We start from the raw sequence: 24,898 nt of genomic DNA, 5'->3' as shown, positions 1-24,898 counted from the left end.
TGTTGAACTCACCAGGTGAACAGAAAGAATTTTAAGGTAATGTTACAAACTCCCAAAATAATATGTAATTGTGATAAATAAACATTTATGTATTTATACCTTATTCTAAAATATGTAATTAAGCACACAGAAGTGAGCCAAATGCCTCTTATACTCTCTTATTTTTATATTTTTAGAAAATGAGACAAAACTATCTTTAATTCAGTGATTAAAATGTTTTAAATTTAGCTTATATGTAGATGCTAAATTATGTATGTATACATATGCATAAACATACATATATACACAGTCATAGAAATTCAAGGGGATATATATACAGAGAGGTAGAATGAGAAGTAGAAATTTCAGAAATGTTTTTTTTTTTTTTTCCTACATGGTTTCTTGCTATGTAAACAGAGTCATTATGATAATGTTGGGAGAAATCTTAAAATGCCTCCAGTCCAACCACCATTTTAATAATTTTATTCCTTAAGGATTATAATATCAACATACCTGCAGCTGTTAGTAGTTGAAATTATTTCATGTTTACTTTTCCACCTATTGACGAAGATATTTCAAATTTAAAGTAAAGGCATGTTCTTCACTACTTGTTATATTTTTTTTTTTAGAAATGCAACCCAGAGAAAAGTGCTTCATTCTTCAGCAGGATGACGTATTCCTGGTTTAGCAGGTAGGAATTTTACTAATTTGTTTGTAGCATACCATCCTGAGGAAGAGTCCAAGGAAAATGACACCTAAATGTTATTTCTCTAATCTAAGCATGAATATTTTTATAAAATTACTTTGTAAAGACTTTTTTTCTCATTTTATTACAGAGAAATGATAGATAATAACATACTAAGTAGTTCCACAGATAAGATTGCTAATGCTCCTGCAATATGTCTGTCTCTGTATAATATCTATAACCCTGTTAGCACTATGGAAGGAGAGAAATCTAATTTTGTTTTTTTAAGATTCTATTTATTTATTTGAGAGAGACAAAGAAAAAGAGCACATGAGCAAGCAGGGGGAGGGGCAGAAGGAGAGGGATAGGCAGAGAATCTCAAGCAGATTCCACGCGGAGCTCATGGGTAGGGTATGTCTCACGACCCTGAGATCATGACCTGAGCCAACACTGAGTCAGTGTTTCTGGCGTCCCAGAAATTTGAATTTATTTTTAACATCCAGTATATATGTATGTATAATTTCATTTAATTCTCCCCCAAGTCTTATGAGATTGGCATTTACATATGAGAAAATTGAATATTGAAGCTTAGGAAGAGGAATTAACTTGTCCGTTGATACCCAAGAAGAAGTACACCAACTTGGTGCTGGAAGTCAGTTTTTGAGTCCATGTTTCAAGCTTTTCTTTTCACTTTGATAGTCTACTCTTTACTAGGAATACTGCCATATATATACATATATATATGTATATATATACACATATATACACACACACACACACACACACACACACTGCTATTAAAACACATACACAGTCATTGTTATAAGACATATATTGTGGTTTACCTCATGGAACAATTCATCTATAATGTGTGATGAGAGCTTTAACACAGAATTAAATCATAGTAAAAGAGAAGAATTGAGTTTTACAATTTTATAAATTCAGAAGCTTTCTTTAGAGATGTATTTCTTTCCCCTATAACAGAAAGGTAATGTTACATGAAACCAAATTTATTATCTTAACCTTATGCCCCTTGCTTTACAGTTGGTAGAAACAAAATTGCCCAGTATGATCTATAAATATGCTCTCAAGAGTAGATGAATGCTTAAAAAAAAAAAAAAGGAAAGGTTGATTGTGGGCTGGATTCTGTGCATTATGCTAACCTTTAAAAATGCAGAACCAGTTGCCCTAGTTCCTATATTCTGGGAATTCATAGTAGATTTAGAAAGATTAAAAAGTATGTTGTCAGTTACCCAAAAAAGCGAAAGGCAGTATAAGCACAATAAACACAGTTTTCAGGAATGCCATCTAACCACATTTGCACAGTTAGGGAATGTTTTACAAGAAATTCATGCTTGAACCCAACATGTAACAATGTGTGAGAGTGAGCCAAGTGGTGTTCCAAGTCGAGCAAAGTATGCAAACCAGAGAGACAAGCATGGACTGACCCTCCTACACTACGGTGTGTCGATGGGGCCAGAGATCAAGCAGAGTGTCATGTAATCCACGTTCGCTCCTCAGAAAATCCCCTTTGCAGGTGTATGCAAATGGTGTGTACCAGGTGAGAATGGAAACAGAGGGTGGTTAGGAGGTTCTTCAATTATGCTGTAAATTTAGGCCTATGGTCAGAGAAATTACCAGATTCAAAAGCGCATGAACAGATTGAGCTGATTAGATCAGGACATTGAAGAACTGGGAAAAACGTTAATCAGTTTCTGGCTCAGATAACTGCCCGATTCAGGTGTGGTGGAAGAACGGTGTGTTCAGTTTGGAGAAGCTTCAACTGGAGATGTCTGACTCCTCCTCATGAAAAATATCTAACGGGTGTTTGGATATATAGGCTTTTGATCTAGGATATGGGTTGGGGAGTCATTGACTGTATGTCAGTAGTTGAAGCCTTGAGTGTGAATGAGCTCATCCAGAAAGAGAGGGACTACTGAATGGGATGAGCAAAAAGAACATTGAGAATCCTCAGTATTCAAATGGTGGAAGGAGGGCAATTACCGAGGAAGCTAAGGAAAGGCATTCAGAGTGTAAGAGACAGACCAAGGAAAGGGTGTGTTTGAAAGCTAAGGAAACTGTCGAAACAGGAGGAAAATAAGGTGGTCCGTCGCACCCAGTACTGGAAAGGGGTAGATTTTAAAAAGAACTGAGTATTCTTCATTGAATTTGGCAATGTAAATAAAGTTCGTTGGTGATTGTTATGAAAGCAGTTTAAGTAGAAAACTGATATACTTGGTGAGCAAATAATTGGACAGAAGCAAATAATTGGGTTGAATTATAAGAATTCCAAGTTAATACAAATCTAGGAGTCACAGAGGATGGCAAGAGTTTTATATCAATACGCTACATTAGGGGCGCCTGGGTGGTTCAGTGGGTTAAAGCCTCTGCCTTCGGCTCAGGTCATGATCCTGATCCTGGATCCTGGGATCGAGCCCCGCATCGGGCTCTCTGCTCAGTGGGGAGCCTGCTTCCTCCTCTCTATGCCTGCCTCTCTGCCTACTTGTGATCTTTGTCTGTCAAATAAATAAAATCTTAAAAAAAACCAAAACGCTACATTAAGTTACACAATAGAAAAAAGAATGGTTACATGGGAATTATGTAAATGTGAGTTATTTACATTTAATGATTTTGATTTTTCAAATTTGTATATGTATAAACACATTTTTCAAACCTGCATTATATTTCATTCATGTTGAGAGGAAGAGTGATGTCTGTTCTGGCTTTAAAAATTTTAGACTATAATTTTTCAGTCACAGGATATCATGGAATTTAAATAATGCAAATAAAATTAATTTTAAGGGAATGTACTTTTAAAACTTTATCAAACTGTAAAGACTGTATGCATTTATCTTAATTACTACAAACACCATTTTAGGAGGGCTAAAATATGAGCTGAAATTAAATTAATAAGCAAGATAAGGTTTAGAGGATTTTAAGATATAACACCTCAGTGTCTTGAAGTCCTTATCTTAGATCAATCAAATAAACCAATAAGCTATAATTGTTGAATATCACATTTATTTTCTGTTTAGATTTAACATCTCAGAACTAGATAGGAAATATTTTTATAGCATGCTGCTATCTGGAACTGTCATTGACATGAATCTAATTTGATTTCTTATCTGGTAATTAAACAATTGCAGCTAAAATATAGGTATTGTTTAAGAGAATGCCTCTATGAAGACAGTGGTTAATTGTGTTCTCAGATCTGTTCTTTGAGTTACAGAATAAAGTCAGAAACTATTTCCTAGGCCAAAGTCAAGCTCTCGTAATTATATGAATAATTCAATTAACAATTGAATTGTGCTTAGATGATACAAATAATTAGGGAATTATATGCTTATGGGCCTTAATTCCTAAGGCAGGAGCTGTCTAGATAGTTTTGATGACCAAATAATTATGAAGCCTTTATTAGCAAATATAATCTGTCATCAGTGTATAATAATCATTGTCATAGAGTAATCCCCTTGACATACATGGAAAAATCTAGTTAAAATAGTTGAATCACTGTTTTAACCAGGGATATACTATTCAGTTTGTCCTCCCTTTACTCACATATTCATAAAATTTATATATTACCTGACTTTGTCTTATCTTACAAGTTTTGGACAGACTGACCTTTGCCTTTTCCCATAACACAGTCACTCCTTTGTTTAAAAAAAAATGATTCATAGTAATGAAATTGATAATACAACTACATATATATCTTTACTTTCCAAGTTTTCCAGTATTACCCATCTACAAAGTTTACATTTCATCTCATCTTCCTAGCGAACTGCTACTGGTTTACTGCTTTTAACATCAGTTGGATGAGATGCTTACTCCCTCTTGTTTATGTTGAATATGCTCGAAATTCTCTCTAAGATCACAGAATTGAAAGCAATGGTTTATTTCACATTTAAAAACCTGACCAGTCCCTGGAGTTCCTGGTGTTTAACGGCCTGTAATAATGGGAAATTAATACGGCTCTGCCTGCTTTAGAGAGCTGCGAGGATCAAATTAATTTAACTGAATGACCTTTGAAAAGAAGTATCAGTCTAAAAAATACAAGATACATGCTTACGAATCAGGTCCAGAGTTTATGGGTAGTTTACACATGCTACAGTCCCCTTATTGGGAGGGTCAGCTCTTGGTCCTCGTTTTTCCCCAAAAAGCTGCCTCATCATTTGCTTTAAAGACACACTCCTTCCTCTTTTCCTGGATGCTTCTGTGTGATAGAAAGACGAGCCAGGGTGATGAGATTATTTAAATGTACCAAAAGAGAGCCAAGAGAGGAGAAAGGAGCACACACCTGGGAAAAGGGAAGTCACCGTAGTTAAACAACTGAACCACATTCATCACAATCAATTCAGTCCAAGTGTCACTTTCCGATGCTGCATTATTTGGAGACTCAGCATGAAAGCCAGGGGTCACTTAGTCCCATGAACCAAAACCGCTGAGTTTTGCACTGTTCTAACTCAAAATGCTGAGGCAGTAAACATTATTAAAAATGCTTTTGTGAAAATCAGTGCAATCTTATTTTGAAAATGAATATTTATTTTGTAGAATGGGATAGAAAGACTTAATATGACATAAAAGTAGTTTATTGCTTAATATGTTTTTGAAAGTGCACTGCAGGAAAATGTCCAGGGTATTTGAGCCAACAGAAACATGATTACTGAAGCTCCTTCCTTACTACATTTAAGCCTTTTTGTTAAATAGGAATTGTAATATGGTATTATGTAGTATAATAAAAGTGAAATTGAATCCAGTGCAGACTCTGGTTACTGTAGGTTTTAAATCCATCTGAGGGTCAGTCGATAGAGATTGTTCAGTAATAATGACAGTGAAAGCCGTCCCAGTTTGGAGTAGTGTAATACTTTGTCATGGTCTCTTGGACTAATAATGTACTTCATAATGGAAAGAACAGAACTATTGAGTCAGAAGGCCTGGGTTTAAACATGGGTTTAATTTCTTCCTGAGCAATCCGTGTCACTAGGCTCATAAACTGAGCATATCTGAACTATATCACTTAGGGACTTGTCTGGCTTTTGTATCCTTTCAGTAAATACCTAGTAGTGCAGTTGCTGGGTCCTAGGGTAGCTCTATTTTCAACTTTTTGAAGAACCTCCATACTGTTTTCCAGAGTGGCTGCACCAGTTGGCATTCCCAGCAACAGTATAAGAGGGTCCCCCTTTCTCCTCATCCTTGCTAAGTGAAATAAGTCAGTCAGAGAAAAAACAAATACAAGACCATATGATTTCACTCATGTGTAGAATTTAAGAAACAAAACAGATTAACATGTGGGAAGGAAAAAAAAATGAGAGAGAGAGAGAAGCAAACCATAAGAAACTCTTTTTTTTTTTTTTTAAGATTTTATTTATTTATTTGTCAGAGAGAGAGAGAGAGAGAGATCACAAGTAGGCAGAGGGGCAGGCAGAAACAGAGGGAGAAGCAGGTTCCCTGCCGAGCAAGGAGCCCAATGTGGGACTCGATCCCAGGACGCTGGGATCATGACCTGAGCCGAAGGCAGCCACTTAACCAACTGAGCCACGCAGGCGTCCCACCATAAGAAACTCTTAACGACAGAGAACAAACCAAGGGTTGATGGAGGGAGGTGAAGGAGGTCACTTGCTATGATGAGCACCGAGTGTTATGTGTAAGTGATGAATCACTAAATGCTACTCCTGAAACCGATATTACACTACATGTTAACTAACTAGAATTTAAGTAAAAATTTGAAAAGAAAAAAAAAAAAAACACAAGGAACATGTCAGGCAACAGAGTAGCCAAATAATAATAGCTGAAACAAATAGGTATTTATGTTCTTGTTATTGGGCAGAACGCTAGGAACCAGCTGGTAAACTATGTTGTAAAGGGCCCAGAGTTTTTCTCTCTTTCCACCTCCCTTCCTTTTTATTTGGCTTTTCACCCAGGGTGGCAGAGATGATTTCTGTCAGAGCATTATGCCTCCAGGGCCGGCAGGAAGGAGGAAGGGAAAGGAAAAAGAAGGCAAACATTTTCTCCTCTTGAAGTTTTGTACCTCTTTTTGAAAAAGAAAGTTCTCCTCAGCAGACTTTTGTTTCGGTATCCTTAACCATAGCGGAGTTAAATTATTAATGCCAAGCCAAAGGTACTGAGATTACCAGGACGACATTAGACCAGTCATACGTTATGACTCTGTGGCTGAGATAAGGAGTTACCCTGAGTTCAAAAGATTTTCAACTGAATAGGTGTCAGATGATGATGAGACGGAAGGAAGACTGTAAGGTAAGTATAACTTACTGTCTGTCACAACAATATTTGTAACCAGACCATGCCTCGTAGTTTGCCTGGGACAGTCCTGATTTAGACTCATTGTTCTTGCATAATTATTCAGTGTCCCCTGGGGTAAGCTCACTGAATGGGGGGGGAGTAGAGGTACTGAGGCTAGCGGTAACTTGTCATGCTTCTTAAGGCACCTTAAGAAACAGCACTGTCACCCTGGCTCATACTCTGTTGGTCAAAGGTAATATGGCCAAGGCTGAAGTTTATGGGACAGAGCCAGATATTCCACATCTAGTTGGACAATTTGTAAAGTCAAGTGCAAAAGGGAATATGATGTCCGAGTGGAATAGGAGGAGTTGCAAATGCAGAGGTTGGGTCCATTTCTCCTCTGATACAAGACAGAGGAGCTGGGGTTTTGAAGTGAACACCTTACTGTGAAAGTTAGTTATTTAAATTTCAATAAGAGAGGTAAAGTAGGAGGTGCCTCCAATATGAGATGAGTAAATGAAGTTAGTGTTTTACTGAATAATTGGAAGTCCAGGTAATTCTTCTGAAAGCTACAAATGACTATTGCACATTACTGAACTGCAGGATATGTTGTATGACTTTCCACAATACAATCTAGTCATTGCATCCTGATTTTAAAAAATAATTTATACATCAAAGAATAAGATAAATACATGCAAAAATTATTTTTAACTTGATTATTAGTTTTGCTGAATTGTTTACCTTACTCTTTCACTTTTAGAGTAATTGTTTTAGGCTATAAGAAACCTTTGGAAAGAGAGGACCTTTGTGAGCTACATGAAAGTGATTCTTCCTATATTGTGTGTCCTATCTTTGAAAAACAATGGAGGAAGGAAGTCTTAAGGACTCAAGAGAGGCAAGAAGTAAAGGTAATTAATTATTAAATCCTAAGTACCTAATTACTACGTAAAACTAGTAAGACCTCTTTCCAAACATGAGATATTATTAGTATTAATTTAGAAAGTCCCTAAAATATGTGAAGTGACAACCTATTTTCATAAGCAGAGTTGGTTATTGCAACTAATTTCTCTCAACAAATTATTCAGCAACCCCTCCCTTTAATATCAGGAACAGTGTGTTGATATGTTATCTTGGCTCTTCACCAGTATCTTTTGCTCAACTGTTGTGGCAAAGATGATTTCTGTATCTCCCTATGGCTTTATATCTGTTGTTCCAGGTATAATATGGTGACCAGGATCAAATTTAATGGGGCAGGGACGGATAGGTACTCCATATCTACCTAGTGTCATGTACATACATATATGTCCTTTTCAGAATTCTCAAAAAGAAAATATAATTTGAAGATAACACTGTATCTATATTAATATTAATTACATTAATAAAACAGTTTCAACATTGACAAAAGTAAAAAAATACAAATTTTTTTTTGCCCGTTTATATTACATGGTGTAAATAATATCAGTGATCTGAAGACATACCATACCAATGATATAGATCATATTTTCAAGTTTAACTGAATTTATCCCATTCTTCTTATCTTTAGAGCACATTACTAGTTTTATGGTTAGTTTGTATATATATTTCATTTTTTGCTTCTATTAGCTCTGTCCAATTTTCTCATTGCTTCTTATTCTCTTTCATTATGTAGGCATCCTTTCCTAAAGAGACACATGCCAGGAAACCATCTCTGGTCTATGCATTGTGGAACACCTTTAAGTTTGTCCTGATTCAAGTTGCTTTATTCAAAGTGTTTGCTGATATTTTGTCCTTCACTAGCCCGCTCATAATGAAGTAAGTTGTAGTCTTGTTTTTTTGTTGTTTGTGTATTTCTTTCCTTTTTTTTTTTTTTTTTTTATCTCCCCACAGGTAAATTATAAGCAAGTTTTCCACTCTAAAAGTTATACTAAAAAAGAGTACGGAAGGCCCTTATTGCAAATTTTATTTAGGATATGGACATTCTGTTAGCTTTGCTATAACGCAAATGTGAATGATGGTAATACAGTCAATATTTACTGAAATCAACCATATACTAAGTACTGTTCTAAAATTTTTGTATTAATTAACCTATTCAGTATTTACAACAATCCTATGAGACAGGAAATATTGTTACACTCATTATCATGATGCAGAAACAAAGGTTTAAGTAATTTGCTTAAGTTCACATAGATAGAAAATGCAGGAATTATTATTAAAACCAGGGAAGCCTGTCTTGAATATATATTTAGAAAATGAAGTGTACATACCCTCACTATTTTTCTTAGCTGTGACCTTTTGGGAGTTGAACTTTATCAGCCAGGGTAATAATATATAAATAAATGTAAATGCGTATGGGTTTATATATACACACATATACATAGAGAGAGACACACTGTTAGAAGAATTTTCTTGATATTTCTTTAGTATCTATATGCAAGGATTTATAGCCAGACAATGAAATTGGGACCTTGACTCTGTGGGACCTTCATCAAGAAGTCATTGCCCTATCTCTTATATGGTTTATGGAAACATAAGGTTTTTTTAATTAATCTATGATGATTTTTTTATGGTATGTCCTCTTTAGTCATTAGACATAATGCCATTAAAATAATATTTCAAGAAATGGAAAAGTGTTCAGAATATCCTAACAAGCCAAAATAGAAAGCTATAAGTCAGCATGTAAAATATTTTAAGCATATATAAATATTTATATATTCAGAGAAAAAGTACTGGAAGGACATACACCAAAACATTTACAGTAGGTGTATCTGGATGATTGTGGATAAGTTTTAGTTTCTTCTTATCCTCACCCCCTTCGAGTTATATGATAATATTTTAAAATTGAATACATTCCCAAGTTGTGGGAGAACTATTTAATTAGGTACTTATACTGTAAGAAACCTGTGGAACTATTTTAAGAACTGTTTAATTCATGAAAACAGAATTAATCCTTAGTTCCTTAAAATCTAGATAATATCCAGAAATGTATTTATCTAATATTTATTGAGCACCTACTACATACCCCTCTTCTTCATAGACCCTGGGGTGGACAAAAATCAAAGAGTCTCTGCTCTGATGACCTTCAGGGATGAGATAAATAGTAAACAGATGAATAAATATAAATGATATTAAGAAATAATCAGTGCTAAGGAAAAAAAAGTACAAGGGAGTGGGTAGGAAATGCCACTCTGGGGAGAGATGGAAGTGCTGTTTAATTTAAGGAGGTTAGGGAAGACATTGTTGATAAGGTGCCATTTGAGAAAAGTCCTAAAAGAAGTTAGGGAAGAAGCCAAGACCATACCCATTGCCAATAGGAAGAACAGGAAGGGCAAAACCCACGAGGCACGTGCATGCTTGATGTCTTTGAAGACCCGCAGGAGGTGAGTAAGGCTCGAGCAAAGTAGCTGGGAAGAAATGTGATAGATTGAGGTTAGGAAGGTCTGGGCATGAAAAAGAGTTTAAAGGGCCTTATGGAATATGATGGGGATATTGACTTTTATTCTTTTAGAAGGGAAAACTTGGGAAGATTCTGAATAGGATTTGATATGATTAGACTTAACTTTTATAAGGATCACTGTGCTGCTGTGTGGAAAATAATGTAAAGAGGAGCAAAAGTAGAAGTGTCACCAGTTGGAAGACTGAGATAGTCCAGGTGAAGGTCAATGGGGCCTCAACTAGGTTGTGGCAATGAAGGTGATAACAAGTGGTCAGATTCTGGCTCTTTTTTTTTTTTTTTTTTTTTTTGTAATTTCACCAAGTTTTGTTAGAATTGGATTTAAAATATCCTAAGTGCCATCATGAGATGCCCAGCAAACCCTTTAATAAGCATTTAACCTTCATGTGTAGGAGTTAGTCATTAATTTCAAGGCTCCTCAAGAGTAAAGAAGAAATTCAGAGAAATGTCAAGCACCAAGTTTACAGAATCCATATATTCCTTTTATTTAAAAAATAACATATGGCATGCAATCTGATGTTATGACCTACATTTATTTATATTAGAAGATAATTCATTTAGCTGTATTTATACTAGAATTGTTAGTGGAAAATCACACAGGCATCTGGCAGTGAAGAGAGATATGGTACAGCTGCTCTGCTTTCCTATAATTCTTAGAGATAGAAATCAGATATATTTATTTTCTGCCATTGTTTCAGTATATTCTTCCTCAAAATTCAACTTGTCTAATTTCAATATTATCAGAATGATTTTTTAAATGTAATATTTGTTCTTTATAAAAAACTGATACAAAATTTGATGCAGGATGGGAATAAAATGTCTGTACAGTTTTTAAAATACAATTTTCAAAAGCAGTAATATGCTAACAGAAAGAACAAGTCACAGCTTGATGTATATTTATTAGTGTTTGTATTCAACTCTAGAAAATAAAGATTCTGGCTCTTTTAAAGGTAGAGTCAACATAGTACACTAATGGATTGACTGTAGCTTGAGAGAGGAGAGGAATCAAGGATGCCTTCAGAGTTTTTTTTTGAAGTCACAAGGTAAATGAGGCACCATTTACTGAGATGTAGAAGCTCAGGAGGGAGTAGAGTAGGAAGTGGGCTGTCCTAGACTTGCTAAATCTGAAAACATATTAGCCATTTTGCAAGAAGGAATGAACTGACAGACTGCTGTCCTTTGGAAGGCCTGACTGCTGTCCTTTGGGCGGCTTCTAGGGGTGACTTTTGGCTGGCAACTAGAAATTGCGTATCAGGAGAAGTCCTACTGCCAGAACTGTTTAGAGTGGCTCAATTTGTCCAAACTACTCAACATTCAATATAGTTCATTCTGAATACCCACTTTCCTTCTAGAAGTTTGGAATTTTGGCATATATTAGGGAGAGGGTGCCTTGGATGCTGAATCTCTAATGAGCTCATCTGGTAGACAATACTTCATCTATGCTACCACAGCTAGTTGCTGGGATAATTAAGTGTGTTTTGTGTGACCCTACTGAGAAAGGACTTTGGGAATCTTGTGTCTGTTTTCTCTGGGACCCATGTACCTTTTCTTTTTGCTTTTGATTTTTTTAAAAATATCCTTTAATGTAATAATCATAGTCATTAGTATGACTAGATGCTGACTGTTGTAAGTCCTTCTAATGAGTCATTTAACTAAGGAGTGGCCTTGGGGATCCCTGACAGCCATCTAGCTAATCCAGAAAGATTGAGGAATTATCTACATAAGCTTGGAGTTGGGAAGAATATTGGCTGGAGTAACAAATTGAGGAATTGTTCCAAATTATACTGGATAGGTCGAACCACTTTTGTCAATAAGACCCCCTTAGCATGGATAAGGAGAAGTAAAGACATCAGCTATTCCAATGTGTGGAGTTAGTGAAGATGGGGATATCCATCAAAGGACAGTGAGAAGGAGTGTTTAGTGCAAGGAGAGGAGAACCAAAGAAGTGTGGTGTCAGGGAATCTAAGGCAAGAAGGTGTTTCTTTGTTGTCAGAAAATTGCTCCTTTCAGTTTTCACCCCAACGTCTGTTTGGCCCCCTTGTCTATGGAGATATAAGCTAGATGTCTCCTGGATTAAAACCCCCACCAGAAAAAGTAACATACCTCTTCTTCCCCTGCTTCTGCCACTCACCTTTGTATATTACAGCTATTTTTAAGGAGTTGCCGTAGAGTTCTGTCATCTGTGGCCAGAAATCTGTCTCTCAGAAATGTATTGACCAGCATCTTCCTCTCCTGCCCTCTTCTGGTGATCGATTGCTGTAGTATTAAGATTATCAACATTTAGTGGCATAGAACAATGATCATTTTATTACGTTCACCAATGTCTGTGAGGCAAACGTGATAACCACTAAGCTACAGACATAAGACATGATTTTATGGATCTGAACTTCAGAGAGGGATGGCTTTTCTTTGATCCACCATGACGGGGGCCTTAGCTGATTAGCTCAGCTACCGATAGCTATAGAAGCTCAAATAGAGATATATGTTGGGGGCCTTGGTTTTGGCTGTCAGCGGGGTTGTCTTGGTTCTTTATTATGTGTGCTGGTGCTGGAATGTCCAAGATGGCTTCTTAGCATGCATACTGATGCCTGGGCTAAGATGGCTAAAAGTGGCCAGATCTCCAACTCTGTCTTGTCTGTCTCTCTCACTCCAACCCTCTCCAAATGGTTAGCTTGAGCACAGAAGTCTCAGAGCAGCTGAAATCCTTACATAGAAGCTGGATTTTTTTCTGACTGAACATGCCAAGAGGCTCTGACTAGTCTTTTTATGACCCAGCCTTGGAAACCCCAGGATGTCACTTGTGCCACATTAGTTTGGTCAAGCAGGCCCCCTGAATCAGCCCAGATGGAAGGAGAGGAGACTTAGAATAGTTAGGTTTGACTTCTGAGTGGGAGGAGTAGCAAGAGATTCCTGGCCATTTTTAGTCATGCTCTGATTCCTAGTTTTCAGTGACTACTGCTCAAAAAATTCATTCTAGAATCTCCCTGTGGCGACTGTTATCTAAAATAGCATAGTTCATGGCAATTCAGTGTCTCTGTTTTCTCCAAATATTTGCAGTCTACAGGATGCTAAATAATCACTAGATCCTTGTCTATGGGGTAAAGAATGTTCTCCCTTATTTTGTGACACACTTTTATAACACACTAGCTTGACCATACTTGCAAAAACAGTTATGTCAGTATTGCATTGAAATGAGTTGGTTGATGTTATCTTTCTCCCTGCCTAGACTATGAGCTCCTTCTGGTAAAGGATTCTGTGTTACTCAATTTCTGTGTCCTTACTGCCTAGCACAGAGTCTGGCACATAGAACTCAAATCCTTTTCCTGAATTGAATACTGAATAAATGGGCTTATCTAAAGTCACATATTTTCAAGAGATTCTCATTCTAGAGTAGCTAAATAGCTTTAATATTTTCTCTGCTCAGCAGGGAGCCTGCTTCACCCCCCCCCCACCTCTCTGCCTACTTGTGATTTCTGTCAAATAAATAAAAATAAAAATAAATCTTTAAAGATTTTATTTATTTATTTATTTGACAGAGAGAGAGAGAGATCACAAGTAGGCAGAGGCAGGCGGTGCGGGGGGAAGCAGGCTCCCTACTGAGCAGAGAGTCTGATGTGGGGCTCAATTCCAGGACCCTGGGATCATGACCTGAGCCGAAGGCAGAGGCTTTAACCCACTGAGCCACCCAGGCGCCCCATAAATCTTTAAAAAAATATATAAAAATAATACCTTCATTAACTATTAGAAGAAATGTTTCTTGTTGATGGTTATGCTTACTCTTTTTCCCCCTTTCTGTGAATTTTATTGTAATATTAGTCAAACCAGTGAGTATTCATGTCTGATGAATTTGGTTTTATGGTATTCACTGTGTCTTGATCATTGATTATTTTTAATACTTCCTGATTTATATGTGTAGAACCACTATGGTACCTGTTGATAGACATTTAGTTGTTTGATTTTATGAGAAAGAAAAAAGTCTAATTGATAAATACACCCACAATAAGAAGAATAGTGCACCTCTTTCAGGAAATTTAATTCATAGACCAAAAAGACATTTAGTAAGTAACTCTTTTTTTTCTTTTTTAAGATTTTTATTTATTTATTTGACAGAGATCACAAGTAGGCAGGGAGGCAGGCAGAGAGAGATTGGAGGAAGCAGGCTCCCCGGTGAGCAGAGAGCCTGATGCGGGGCTTGATCCCAGGATTCTGGGATCATGACCTTAGCCAAAGGCAGAGGCTTTAACCCACTGAGCCACCCAGGCGCCCCAGTAAGTTACTCTTGTAAAAATAATTTGGTGTTCCAGTGGATGGCATCTGATAGAAATCCACTCAGAAATACAGAACTTCCTGTTATTTCATCTAGGTGGGCTAAGGTATAATTTAATACACAGTGCTCTAAATAATTTTCAGTGACTAGAGGTTTTAATAGTAACTTTAGAAACACTAGTATATATTTGATTGCAAAGTACAATTCCAATAAAGTTAATCTTTTGAAGTTTTTGGTTTATAAAGCAATTCAGGAAGCACAAATTACTTTTAATTTTTTTACCCATAAGTTGTCCAGACTGCAAAAAAAAAACCAGATTAAGGCTTAGACATTAATTTTTTATTTTTTAAAAATATAAACTTTAAAAATGTAAACTCACACAAAGATGAGTTTTTAAGTCAATGTTCTTAAAAAAATTTAGGTGTACTCTACCTAATCACATGTGGCTTCCTTCTGGTTATAACCTTAAGTTAATTCAAAATGGCTATTTACAATACCAAGTACATTTCTGCATTTCCAGAACTCAGAGTAAAAAATATATATGTATACATTTCTAAAACATTATTATACATTTTACTTATAAAATAACAGAAACTACTTAAGTCAACCAAGAATTGAGGCTGCAAAAAAAAAAATGACATATTAATCTGTAGTATCTGAGAGAATATATCCAAGTTGTTTGCACCATGACATAGAGTATATGTAGGCTTTTAAAATTTGTATTATTAGTCACACGGATACAGTTTTAAAAAGTTGAGAGCACCTATATAAAGTTATTAACTATGATATGAGGCGTTTGGAGTTGTAACCAGTGTTCACAGTTGAAGGACAATAAGCAACCAAGAGAGCTATGATTAGAACCATCCCCACTGTACCCCACTGTACCCCAGCACTGACCGTGATCATCGTGACCATGCTGTCACCAAACTTAAGAGGAAATGTGGGAAGATAGAGTAGAGAGAAACTGGATACGGACAAAAGTAATAAGAGGTGAGATAAAATTCAGGCCTTTGAAAAAAACTGTGTGCCATTCTGAGAGATTCACTACTTAACATTCTAATTGTCATGTTTCCCTATATTTAACAAAATTCATGATAATGATAAAAAAAGAAGCTTTAACGGTCTTTGTGTCTCAGTTTGTATGATGAAGTTAGGCCAGAACCGTTCATTGGTGAGATTACCGTAAGAAAACTAGAGATTCACCTTGTACTCAAAAGCCTCTGAAGGTAACTGTTGATTCTGTTTACTTTATTATTACAAGACTTGGATTAAAAATAAAGGGGAGAAAAGAGGCCAACTTGGCAAGAAGAGAAAAAGAGCAGGTAGACATGTGAGTGTGTGTAACATTTGGACAACACTTAACTCCTATAAGCATTTAACTACCTCAGATGTTTAACCTTTCTTCCCCTTTCTCAATTTCCATATGACATCCAGGCAAATGATCATTTTCTGTGAACATCGTCCAGATTTTGGATGGAGTGGCTATGGTTATGCTTTGGCACTTTTTGTTGTAGTCTTTTTGCAAACCTTGGTCCTTCAGCAATACCAACGTTTTAACATGCTCACTTCAGCAAAAATTAAGACAGCTGTAATTGGACTCATCTACAAAAAGGTAAAAAATTAAGGAATTCTCCATTTTTAAAACAAATTTTTTTTAAGATTTTATTTATTTTTTTGACAGAGAGAGATCACAAGTAGTGGCAGGCAGAGAGAGGAGGAAACAGGCTCCCTGCTGAGCAGAGAGCCCGATGCGGGGCTCAATCCCAGGACCCTGAGATCATGACCTGAGCTGAAAGCAGAGGCTTAACCCACTGAGCCACCCAGGTGCCCTGAAATTCTCCATTTCTAAATGGTTTCTTTCCTTGCATACTTTAAAATAAGAGAGTATTAAAAGGTTCCTAGGGTGCCCTTTGAGTGTATGTTAGTTTTGCCTTTTTTTTTTTTAATTAACATATAATGTATTATTAGCCCCAGGGGTACAGGCCTGTGAATCGCCAGGTTTACACACTTCACAGCACTCACATTTGTTTTGCTTTAAAAGAACTTTGACTCATCCATGTTAATTGTATTAATTTCTCTGTAGTCCCTACCCCTCCTGCAAATTCTGGTGAGCCCGGTCACTGTTGCGTCACCAAACTCCTCCTCCCAAAATGAAGGCGATGAATGTTTTCATGGTTGTCTGTGTTTATGTATCAGTAAAGTTTCTTCTTTTCATGATCATTTTAATTCTTCATATTACTTTTTTCCTCTTCCTCTGCTGGCTCTACTTGCTTTCTCGTGCAGCAAAGCCATCTTTCTCTATACAATCATTATCTGCTTCTCTTTCATTCTAGGCTCTGCCTCTGTAGCCACCCACCTCCAAAACAACCTGGCTGACCTTTATACCTGTGATCATACTGAGGTTTAATTTGTTCTTTCTTGAAAATGCAATTTTAAGTACCACCTCTTTACCATTCAGAGCCTTTTACTTAGGCTTCATAGTTATGAACAATTAAAGAGTTTCTTCCTTCCCATAATTATCACCTGAATTAGTCAATCAAGTGTATTTTGCCATCTTACTCTGTACTCTTCTGTAAATTGTGGGCTCCTTAAGATTTGAAATAGAAACCTATTTACCTGTTGTACTTTTATTATCTGGGAGAGTGACTTTAATGTATTTTTATAAAAGTTGGATGACTGAGTAAATGAATAACTGAGCCACTGCCTTCAAGAAATTGGGGGGAATCATTAGTATACATATTAATATGTAGAACTAAATGCAGGTTTTATAAGAGGTCAGATAAGCAGGAAATCTACAAAGATTGTGTGCAGTTAAAGAAGGTTTCACATAGAAAGGAAGCCTTCATATGGTCTTTGGGAAAGGTGTAGAATTTGTATTAGCGGACGGAAGTATTATAATTTGGGCTGAGCTGGGCATGAAGTTTATAGGCCATTTGGCCATATTGGGCCAAAATGGGGGTAAGGAATGGTCTTAGCCCAAATGCAGGTATATACTGTTAGGGTCATAATTCTAGAAGCTGCAAATTCTGAGAAATCCTAATATGGAGGAAGGATATCAAAGAGTCTAGGAATCAGTTTAAATCTTAACACCTGTTTTTGATCTATAGTCCATATGGAACAGGATTTCATTCAGTGATTACCACATTGGAGTTTGGAAACAGGATTTGGATGGATATACAAATATAAAAGAGTGGACTGTAGTAGAAATTAGAACAAGCTGTCAAATGAAAAAAGAAAATCAAGCATTGTAGGTGAGTCTATTTCAAGGGTAGAGAGACCCTGGAGATAATAACGGGAGAGGTAACCCTGACTACAGGGAGGAAACCACCAATTCCCTAGAGGTGGTTTAAGAACAAAGAGCACTCAAGATCAAAGGAGTGCAGCAATCAAGCCAGCTCAGTAGGGCTTTGTGTATGCATTATGGTTTAATGCCAAGTCCATCCAACAAGCAGCAGAAGTCATACCCTGTGTTGTTATAACCTGTACTGAGGCACTGAGATGGCACTTAAATGTGGCAGTGATATAAGGTTCGCCTTTTTTCTAAGTGTTGTATCCTACACCCGCTTTCCTAGAGTCTGTCTCTGTGGAACTAATTAAGGTAGTTAGATTTACATTCCCCCCGCCCCTTTTTAAAGATTTTATTTATTTATTTGTCTCAGAGAGAGAGAGAGAGCACAAGCAGGCAGAGTGGCAGGCAGAGGCTGAGTGAGAAGGAGGCTCCCACCAAGCAGGTAGCCTGATGTGGGACTCGATCCCAGGACATTAGGATCGTGACCAGAGCCGAAGGCAGCCGCTTAACCGACTGAGCCACCCAGGCATCCCAGATTTCCATTCTCCTTACAGGTTGTAGAATTCTGACTTTTATCGTATTTAGATACCTTCAATATCCAAAATGGCTCTCATAGTGGCACCAGAGGACCCATATTAATCTGACATTGGCTCTACTTCATTAGGGACTTGCTATAAGAGTGGGGTAAACATGGTCTCAGATCCTTTTCTTGGTGAGCAAGGGAAATGTTAGGAATTTCTTGTTCTCTGTCCCTCCACATGACTGCTGATGGTTTGGAATAAAGTTCAAGGAATATCATTTTTAAGGTTTGTGGGAAAAACATGGGCCGCATTCCACTTGATAACTTTAAGAGTTCATGAGTCTCAAAGTTCAGATTTTGTTACCCCTTAGCTCACAGGTGCAGGCCCCATGACAATTCTTGAGGACTAAGAAACAGGATATGCTTCAAAAGCAGCATCAGTTAGTCCTGGGTTTAATATGGGCTGTCTGGGGGCATTCTTCCTCCAAACACTGTCCAGTATAATCTTTGTGATCTTAAAAATGAGTTAAGGTAAAAAAAAAAAAAAAAAAAAAGGTTAAGGTGATCAGAAGGTAAAAAACTTGTAGTTAAAAAATAAATGTTGTGAGGATGTATCATGCAGCATGGCAATTATAGTTAATAATACCATATTGTGATGAGCACTTGGGTGGCCCAGTCAGTTAAGCCACTGCCTTCAGCTCAGGCCATGATCAGGGGGTCCTAGGATTGAGCCCCACATCAGACTCCCTGCTCAGCAGGGAGTCTACTTCTCCCTTTCTCTCTCCCTCTGCCTCTCCCCATGCTTGTGCTTGCTCTCTCTCTCTCAAATAAATAAATAAAATCCTTAAAAAAAAAAAGTATTATGTATTTGAAAGCTGCTAAGAGAGTAGATCTTAAAAGTTCTAATCACAAAAAATAAAATTTTTGTAACTATATGTGGTGATGAATGTAACTAGACTTGTGATCGTTTTGCAGCGTATCAAATACCAAATAATTTTGTTACACACATGAAACTAATATATGTCAATTAAATATATCACAATTTTTTAAAAAGGTGGGAGAGGAAAAACAGGAGAGATTTGGAACATGGGGTACTGACAGAATAGCTTTGAGTTAGAGACCAAAGTATTGTTTTATGTTGAAGGAGGTATCTGAAAAAAAAAATGAAATAAAGTAAAATAACCAAAATACAATAAAAACTTACTGACTTCTAAAACATTTTTTTAACTAAACAAAAGTAATACATCCACACTACCCGGTTTGGCAGCCACTAGCCACATATTGAGCCCTTGAACTGTGGCTCATAAGGAAGTGAATTTTTAATTTTAATTACATTTAATAACAACACATAGCTAGTGGCTACCATTATTGGACAATAGTGCAGTGCCTACACTGTCTATATGTGTAGTTTAAAGATTTGTTCTTAACCTTAATTGTGATAACTATAAAATGCAAGAAAATTAATAAAACTTAATACAATTAAAAAAATAAAAATTAAAGTTAAAAATTAAAACACTTAAATGTAGTCAGAAAGAGGAGAAACAGAATCCAAATCCTGCACTTAGAGTCAAAAAGAGAATCCTGGCATACTCTTTTGCATACAGAAGAACTGAAGAAGAGGGGCGCCTGGGTGGCTCAGTTGGTTAAGCATCTGCCTTCGGCTCAGATCATGATCCCAGGGTCCTGGGATCGACCCCCTCATTGGGCTCCCTGCTCAGCGGAAAAGTTGCTTCTTTCTCTCCCCCTGCCGCTCACCCTACTTGTGTTCTCTGTCTGTCTTTGTCAAATAAATAAATTAAAAAAAAAAAAAAACTGAAGAAGAATGAGTTCCTATAAATGTTATGAGGGTCCACCTTTAGGTATACCGTATCTCTTTAGAAGTTTAGTAACTGTTGGTTTAGAATCACTGGGTGAGGAATTTTTAGGCCCCTTCCAGATCTAAATTATGTGACTTCGATGGCTTATAGCTAGGATAGTCAGGAAAGTGTCATGGTTAATATTGCATAATATTGCATGGTTTAAGTCAGAAGGGTGAGTTGCATGAGGCAAAGACTCTACTGTTGGGAATATGTTGTGGGAGGGAGTACACAGATGAATACATGGCTTGCTCAGAAAATGATGAGTAGATTAATTTAGCTAGAGATCATATTTTTATGGAGTAGGATGGTGGGGAGGGGTAGAACGGTAAAACAGAAGGGACTGCCGCTCTTTTTTCAGAAACTTGAAAGATACATTGTAAAAACAGACTTTAATTCTAGAGGAAATTGGGACTCATTTGAGTCATAGGGCAGACGGATGAACAGGAGAAACTAATGAAAATAGAGAGGATTGGAAATAAGGGGTACCTTAGAACTATTTCAGTAGTTCTGGAAAAAAAGATATGAACGAGGACCATGGCAGTGAGTCTAGAAAGGAGCAAATATACAAGAGGGAGAATGTGAAATTGCAAACAAAATTCATCATCAGATGATAAAGTGATATGTTAGTGTATTGAGGGCAGGGATAATCACAATATTTCCAGTCAATACAGGTTTTTGAGGCTGGAGCATTATCTGGTTCATCCGGGTCTTGTTAGAGTATAATTCAACAAATGAAATCAATGAAATTTCAGGAAGTGATAAATCACATCGTTGTGCTGTGCGTGTGTGTGTGTGTGTGTGTGTCTGTAGACTAGGTAAAGAAAATATTGTAGAAAAGAAATCTCAAAATTGGATGGAATTTAAAAATAACAGAGTTTTGTGAAAGTGATTATGATTAAAATGTAATTGTAAATGAAAATTGGTTGATTATCATTTTGATTGAAGAGTATTTATAAACTCCCAACTTTTTATATGGTTTTAGATTTTACCATTGGTTTTCTCTTTACCTCACTCTGGCTTTCTCTCTTTTATCTTTTTAAATACTTTTTTATCAGACAATTCTAGAACATGTTGCATCATCCAGTATAATTGTGCTATCATATTACAATATTTTTCCAAATTGTTTGTTAGATTGTATAATTTAGCAATAAGCAGTAACTAAATTCTCCTTCATGGCTTGTGCATTTTGTTCCTTACAGAAACATAAAAGTTTGGCAGTCAAAAATACTGAAAGAGAAATCAGTGCTCTTGATGTTAAAAATGCCATCAGAACAAAATCCAGTTATATAGTGCTCTTTAGTCTTTTCCTTAATATTTTAAAAACAATTTTTAAGGCAAATTTTCTCATGTATATTGCAGAAAATATGCGTAATACAAAAATAGGAAAGAGAAAATGGCAACCATTCATAATTCTAGATTGCAAACATAAGCATCGGTGTATTTTTCTCCTAACATTTATTTTACCTGCATACATATATATTTGTAATACACTGTTTTATAATCTATTATTTACTTCATTTTTAAAGTTTTTATTATGTTAGTTACCATACAGAATGTCATTAGTTTTTGATGTAGTATTCCAGGATTCATTGTTTACATATAATACCCTGTGCTTCATAAAATATCTTGACAGAACATATTGAGAAAATACATTGTTATATGACTTCTTTATGATTCTTTTTTTGTATTTAATCAATTTGAGGGGGCGCCTGGGTGGCTCAGTCCTGTAAGGGATTGGCTTTGCTTAGGTCCTGATCCTGTTTCCTGCTCAGCTGGGGGTCTGCTTCTCCCTCTGCCCCACCCCCTGTTTAGGTTCTTCGCGAGTGTATGCTGATGTGCTCTCTCTCTCTCTCTCAAATAAATAAATGAAATCTTAAAAAAATAATCTGTTTGATTTTGTTTTTAAGTACATTTATTCTTATATCTAAGCATAAATTTAAATAAATGCATAGCAGAAACTTTCGTATATATTTTAAACTTTTTTCCTACTATTTTCAATTTTTCTGCTCTTTTGCTTTCCACCTTGCTATCCTCATCTTCACTCATAATACATATGGTTCACTCAGTACATAACAAAGTGCCTGCCAACCCCTACCTCTTACCCCACCATTTTAGGATAACATGTCTTGTTTTGATTTTTCTGTGTTTGGGTACTTGTAAGTATTTCTTTTTCAGGATAATTTTAACATTATAAAATTTACAGATTTCACCAGGGTAAGAGGAGGTATACTGTTTTTTAATTAGACTACTATTTTCTGACTGCTATTGGTTTAAAATCTTTCCTTCATTTAGAGAGATTTCTACTTTTTTTAAAAAAGATTTTATTTATTTATTTATTTGAGAGAGAGAGAGATCACAAGTAGCCAGAGAGAGAGGAGGAAGCAGGCTCCCTGCTGAGCAGAGAGCCTGATGCGGGGCTGGATCCCAGGACCCTGAGATCATGACCTGAGCCCAAGGCAGCGGCTTAACCCACTGAGCCACCCAGGCGGCCAAGATTTCTATTTTTTTAAAATTATTTCTTCTTATTCTTTGCTTGTAAATTGTGTTATGTGTTGTGTTTTATGTGTGTAATATATGTGTGTATTTTATGTGTTATCTGTATATGTAATATACATATGTAGTAAACATTAATAATACATATATAATAAACACATATTAACATATGTGTCTGTTGCACTCTGTTTTAAGCACTGTTATGTGCATAGAAGTAGATACAATCAGTTGTAGATACAGAGGTTGCTGTAGATATAATGATTGTGTGTGTGTGGACATATAATATAAGGAAACTTAAACTCAGAACAATGAGTGACTTACCCATAGTCAAAGAGATGTGAAACAGGGTAACTGGCCCTGGAACCTAGGCATTCTCCTCTAGAAGTTGTGTTATTCATTACTCTGAATTTATAAAGAAATATAAATGTAAATATATCAATATTTGTATTAATATATGTTTATGTACCGTATACATAAATGTGTATATATTTATATCTTGTGTGTGTGTGATTTTGAAATTTCTCTATGCTTGAAGTGTTTTTAAAAAATCATTTCATTTTTAAAAACATGTTTTCTCTAATTTCTGGGGAAAGTTTTTTGGCATATCTACTCATAGTTTAAGAATTCCATTTGTTGTAATACTCTTAGATTTTTGGTGCCTCCGTTACATTTTTTTAAATTTGACATTTATGCTTTCAATTTGAAGTAATTTTTCTGTTCTTACTCATTTTTAATGGGTATCATGTTCTTCCATTATAAAGATTACAAAGAGATAGCCATATATTTATGTTTCTTGTGATATGTTTTTTCCAATAGGAGGTCATTCATTTGATTCCTTGGCTAATTGAGCTACTTTGAACTCTTCAATCTGCTAGTATTTTTATAAGTACTAAATACTATTTATCTTTTCCTTATAGAAGGATGAGAGAAAATATATTTTTTATAATTTTAAGTTGCTGCTGGATTTTATTAGAGAATAGTGGACATCGTTGGAGAGATATTGGAGACTTAATGAAATGAGAGTTTTGTGCTTGGATTTCCATTGTTTCACTTGGCTGCATTAGGTGGTCAGTAACGAATCAGGAGTAAAGAGTTACCTTTGGAGGAGACATGGCTAAAGCTTGACTGTCATAGGGACTAGTATTTTTCCTTTTTCCTCGCTTGTGTCTGTAGTGGTCATTCTCTTGTATCATCAGCACAACTGTCCCCTCTTACTAATCAGTAACAGAAATGTTTCCAATTCACTGTGTAGAAATGTAAATGAGGATTGGACACTGAAGTAACCCATAGAGCTTGGGGGATCCTGGAACCTTGTGAACGTCTCAGGACTGAGCAGTCCCTCCAGGGGGCCCTGTGGCCTCCCCCTTTGCATGAAGCCCTCCTGCTTTGAGTTTAGGAATGTCAGAAGAGGTCCACTGAAGACCCTGACTACTTATTTTCCACATGGGCCTTTTTTGGGGGAGGCTTTGTCTTATTCATTTATTGAAAAAACAGACTTTGAGTGCTTCCTGTATCTCATTTACTCTTGATAGTTCCACCTCTCTGTTCTGTCTCTTTAAATCAGTGTAGTGGAAATTCCTTAAAATTCTTGGCATATGAATGGGCTTTTTTGCCTGGCTTCCAGTACACATACCAATTCTCGACCACTTTGACAATTTACTTATGCATTTCACTGGGAATTTTAAATGGGTGGAGAATTTAATAAATGAATTTCTAAGATCAAGCTTAGTAGGAGTTACCAATAATTAAGCTTGGGAATATTGAATTCAATATACAAATATTAAAATAATGTGCACAGAAAGTGAGAATTGGGTTCTGGAAGAAAAGATGTATTTCCATCTGCTCCAAGAAGCCTTTCCAGTATTTTTCTCTCTCCAAATTCCCATGGCCCTTCTTAACTATTTTTATGTTTACGACCATCCTGTGTAGGAGGTGTATGTGGGTGGTGGGGAGTGGACTCCACAACCAAATTATAATCTTCTTGAGAACTGGGACAGTGTCATCTTTAAACTTTATAATTTCAAGCATGTACTATTCATCAGCATTCATTTGGTAATTATTGAATTATTTATGTACTTTGTACTGATAAAATTTAGATGGTTTAGCATTATAGGGGTGGCAGAAAATGGAGGGGATCCT

At 36.2% G+C, this 24,898-nt stretch overlaps 1 protein-coding gene across 5 annotated transcripts in view; it reads left to right on the top strand.

Annotated features, from left to right (window-relative positions):
* LOC116879649 (multidrug resistance-associated protein 1-like) overlaps positions 1–24,898 on the top strand; it is a 90,615-nt gene that overhangs the window by 4,767 nt on the left and 60,950 nt on the right. For 4 of the 5 annotated variants that reach the window (XM_032878026.1, XM_032878024.1, XM_032878027.1 and 1 more), the window contains exons 2-5: positions 609–670; positions 7,662–7,809; positions 8,550–8,692; positions 16,033–16,210. In XM_032878026.1, coding sequence (XP_032733917.1) covers positions 609–670; positions 7,662–7,809; positions 8,550–8,692; positions 16,033–16,210 — 531 coding nt within the window. Of the gene's footprint in view, positions 1–608; positions 671–7,661; positions 7,810–8,549; positions 8,693–10,477; positions 10,530–16,032; positions 16,211–24,898 lie in introns of those variants that run through there. The other variant, XM_032878028.1, reaches the window with a different exon arrangement.

The sequence above is a fragment of the Lontra canadensis genome, unplaced genomic scaffold, assembly GCF_010015895.1.
Source record: "Lontra canadensis isolate GAN:19392208 unplaced genomic scaffold, GSC_riverotter_1.0 scaffold62, whole genome shotgun sequence".
Taxonomy (NCBI): domain Eukaryota; kingdom Metazoa; phylum Chordata; class Mammalia; order Carnivora; family Mustelidae; genus Lontra; species Lontra canadensis.
This window is presented reverse-complemented; position numbering and strand designations above follow the sequence as displayed.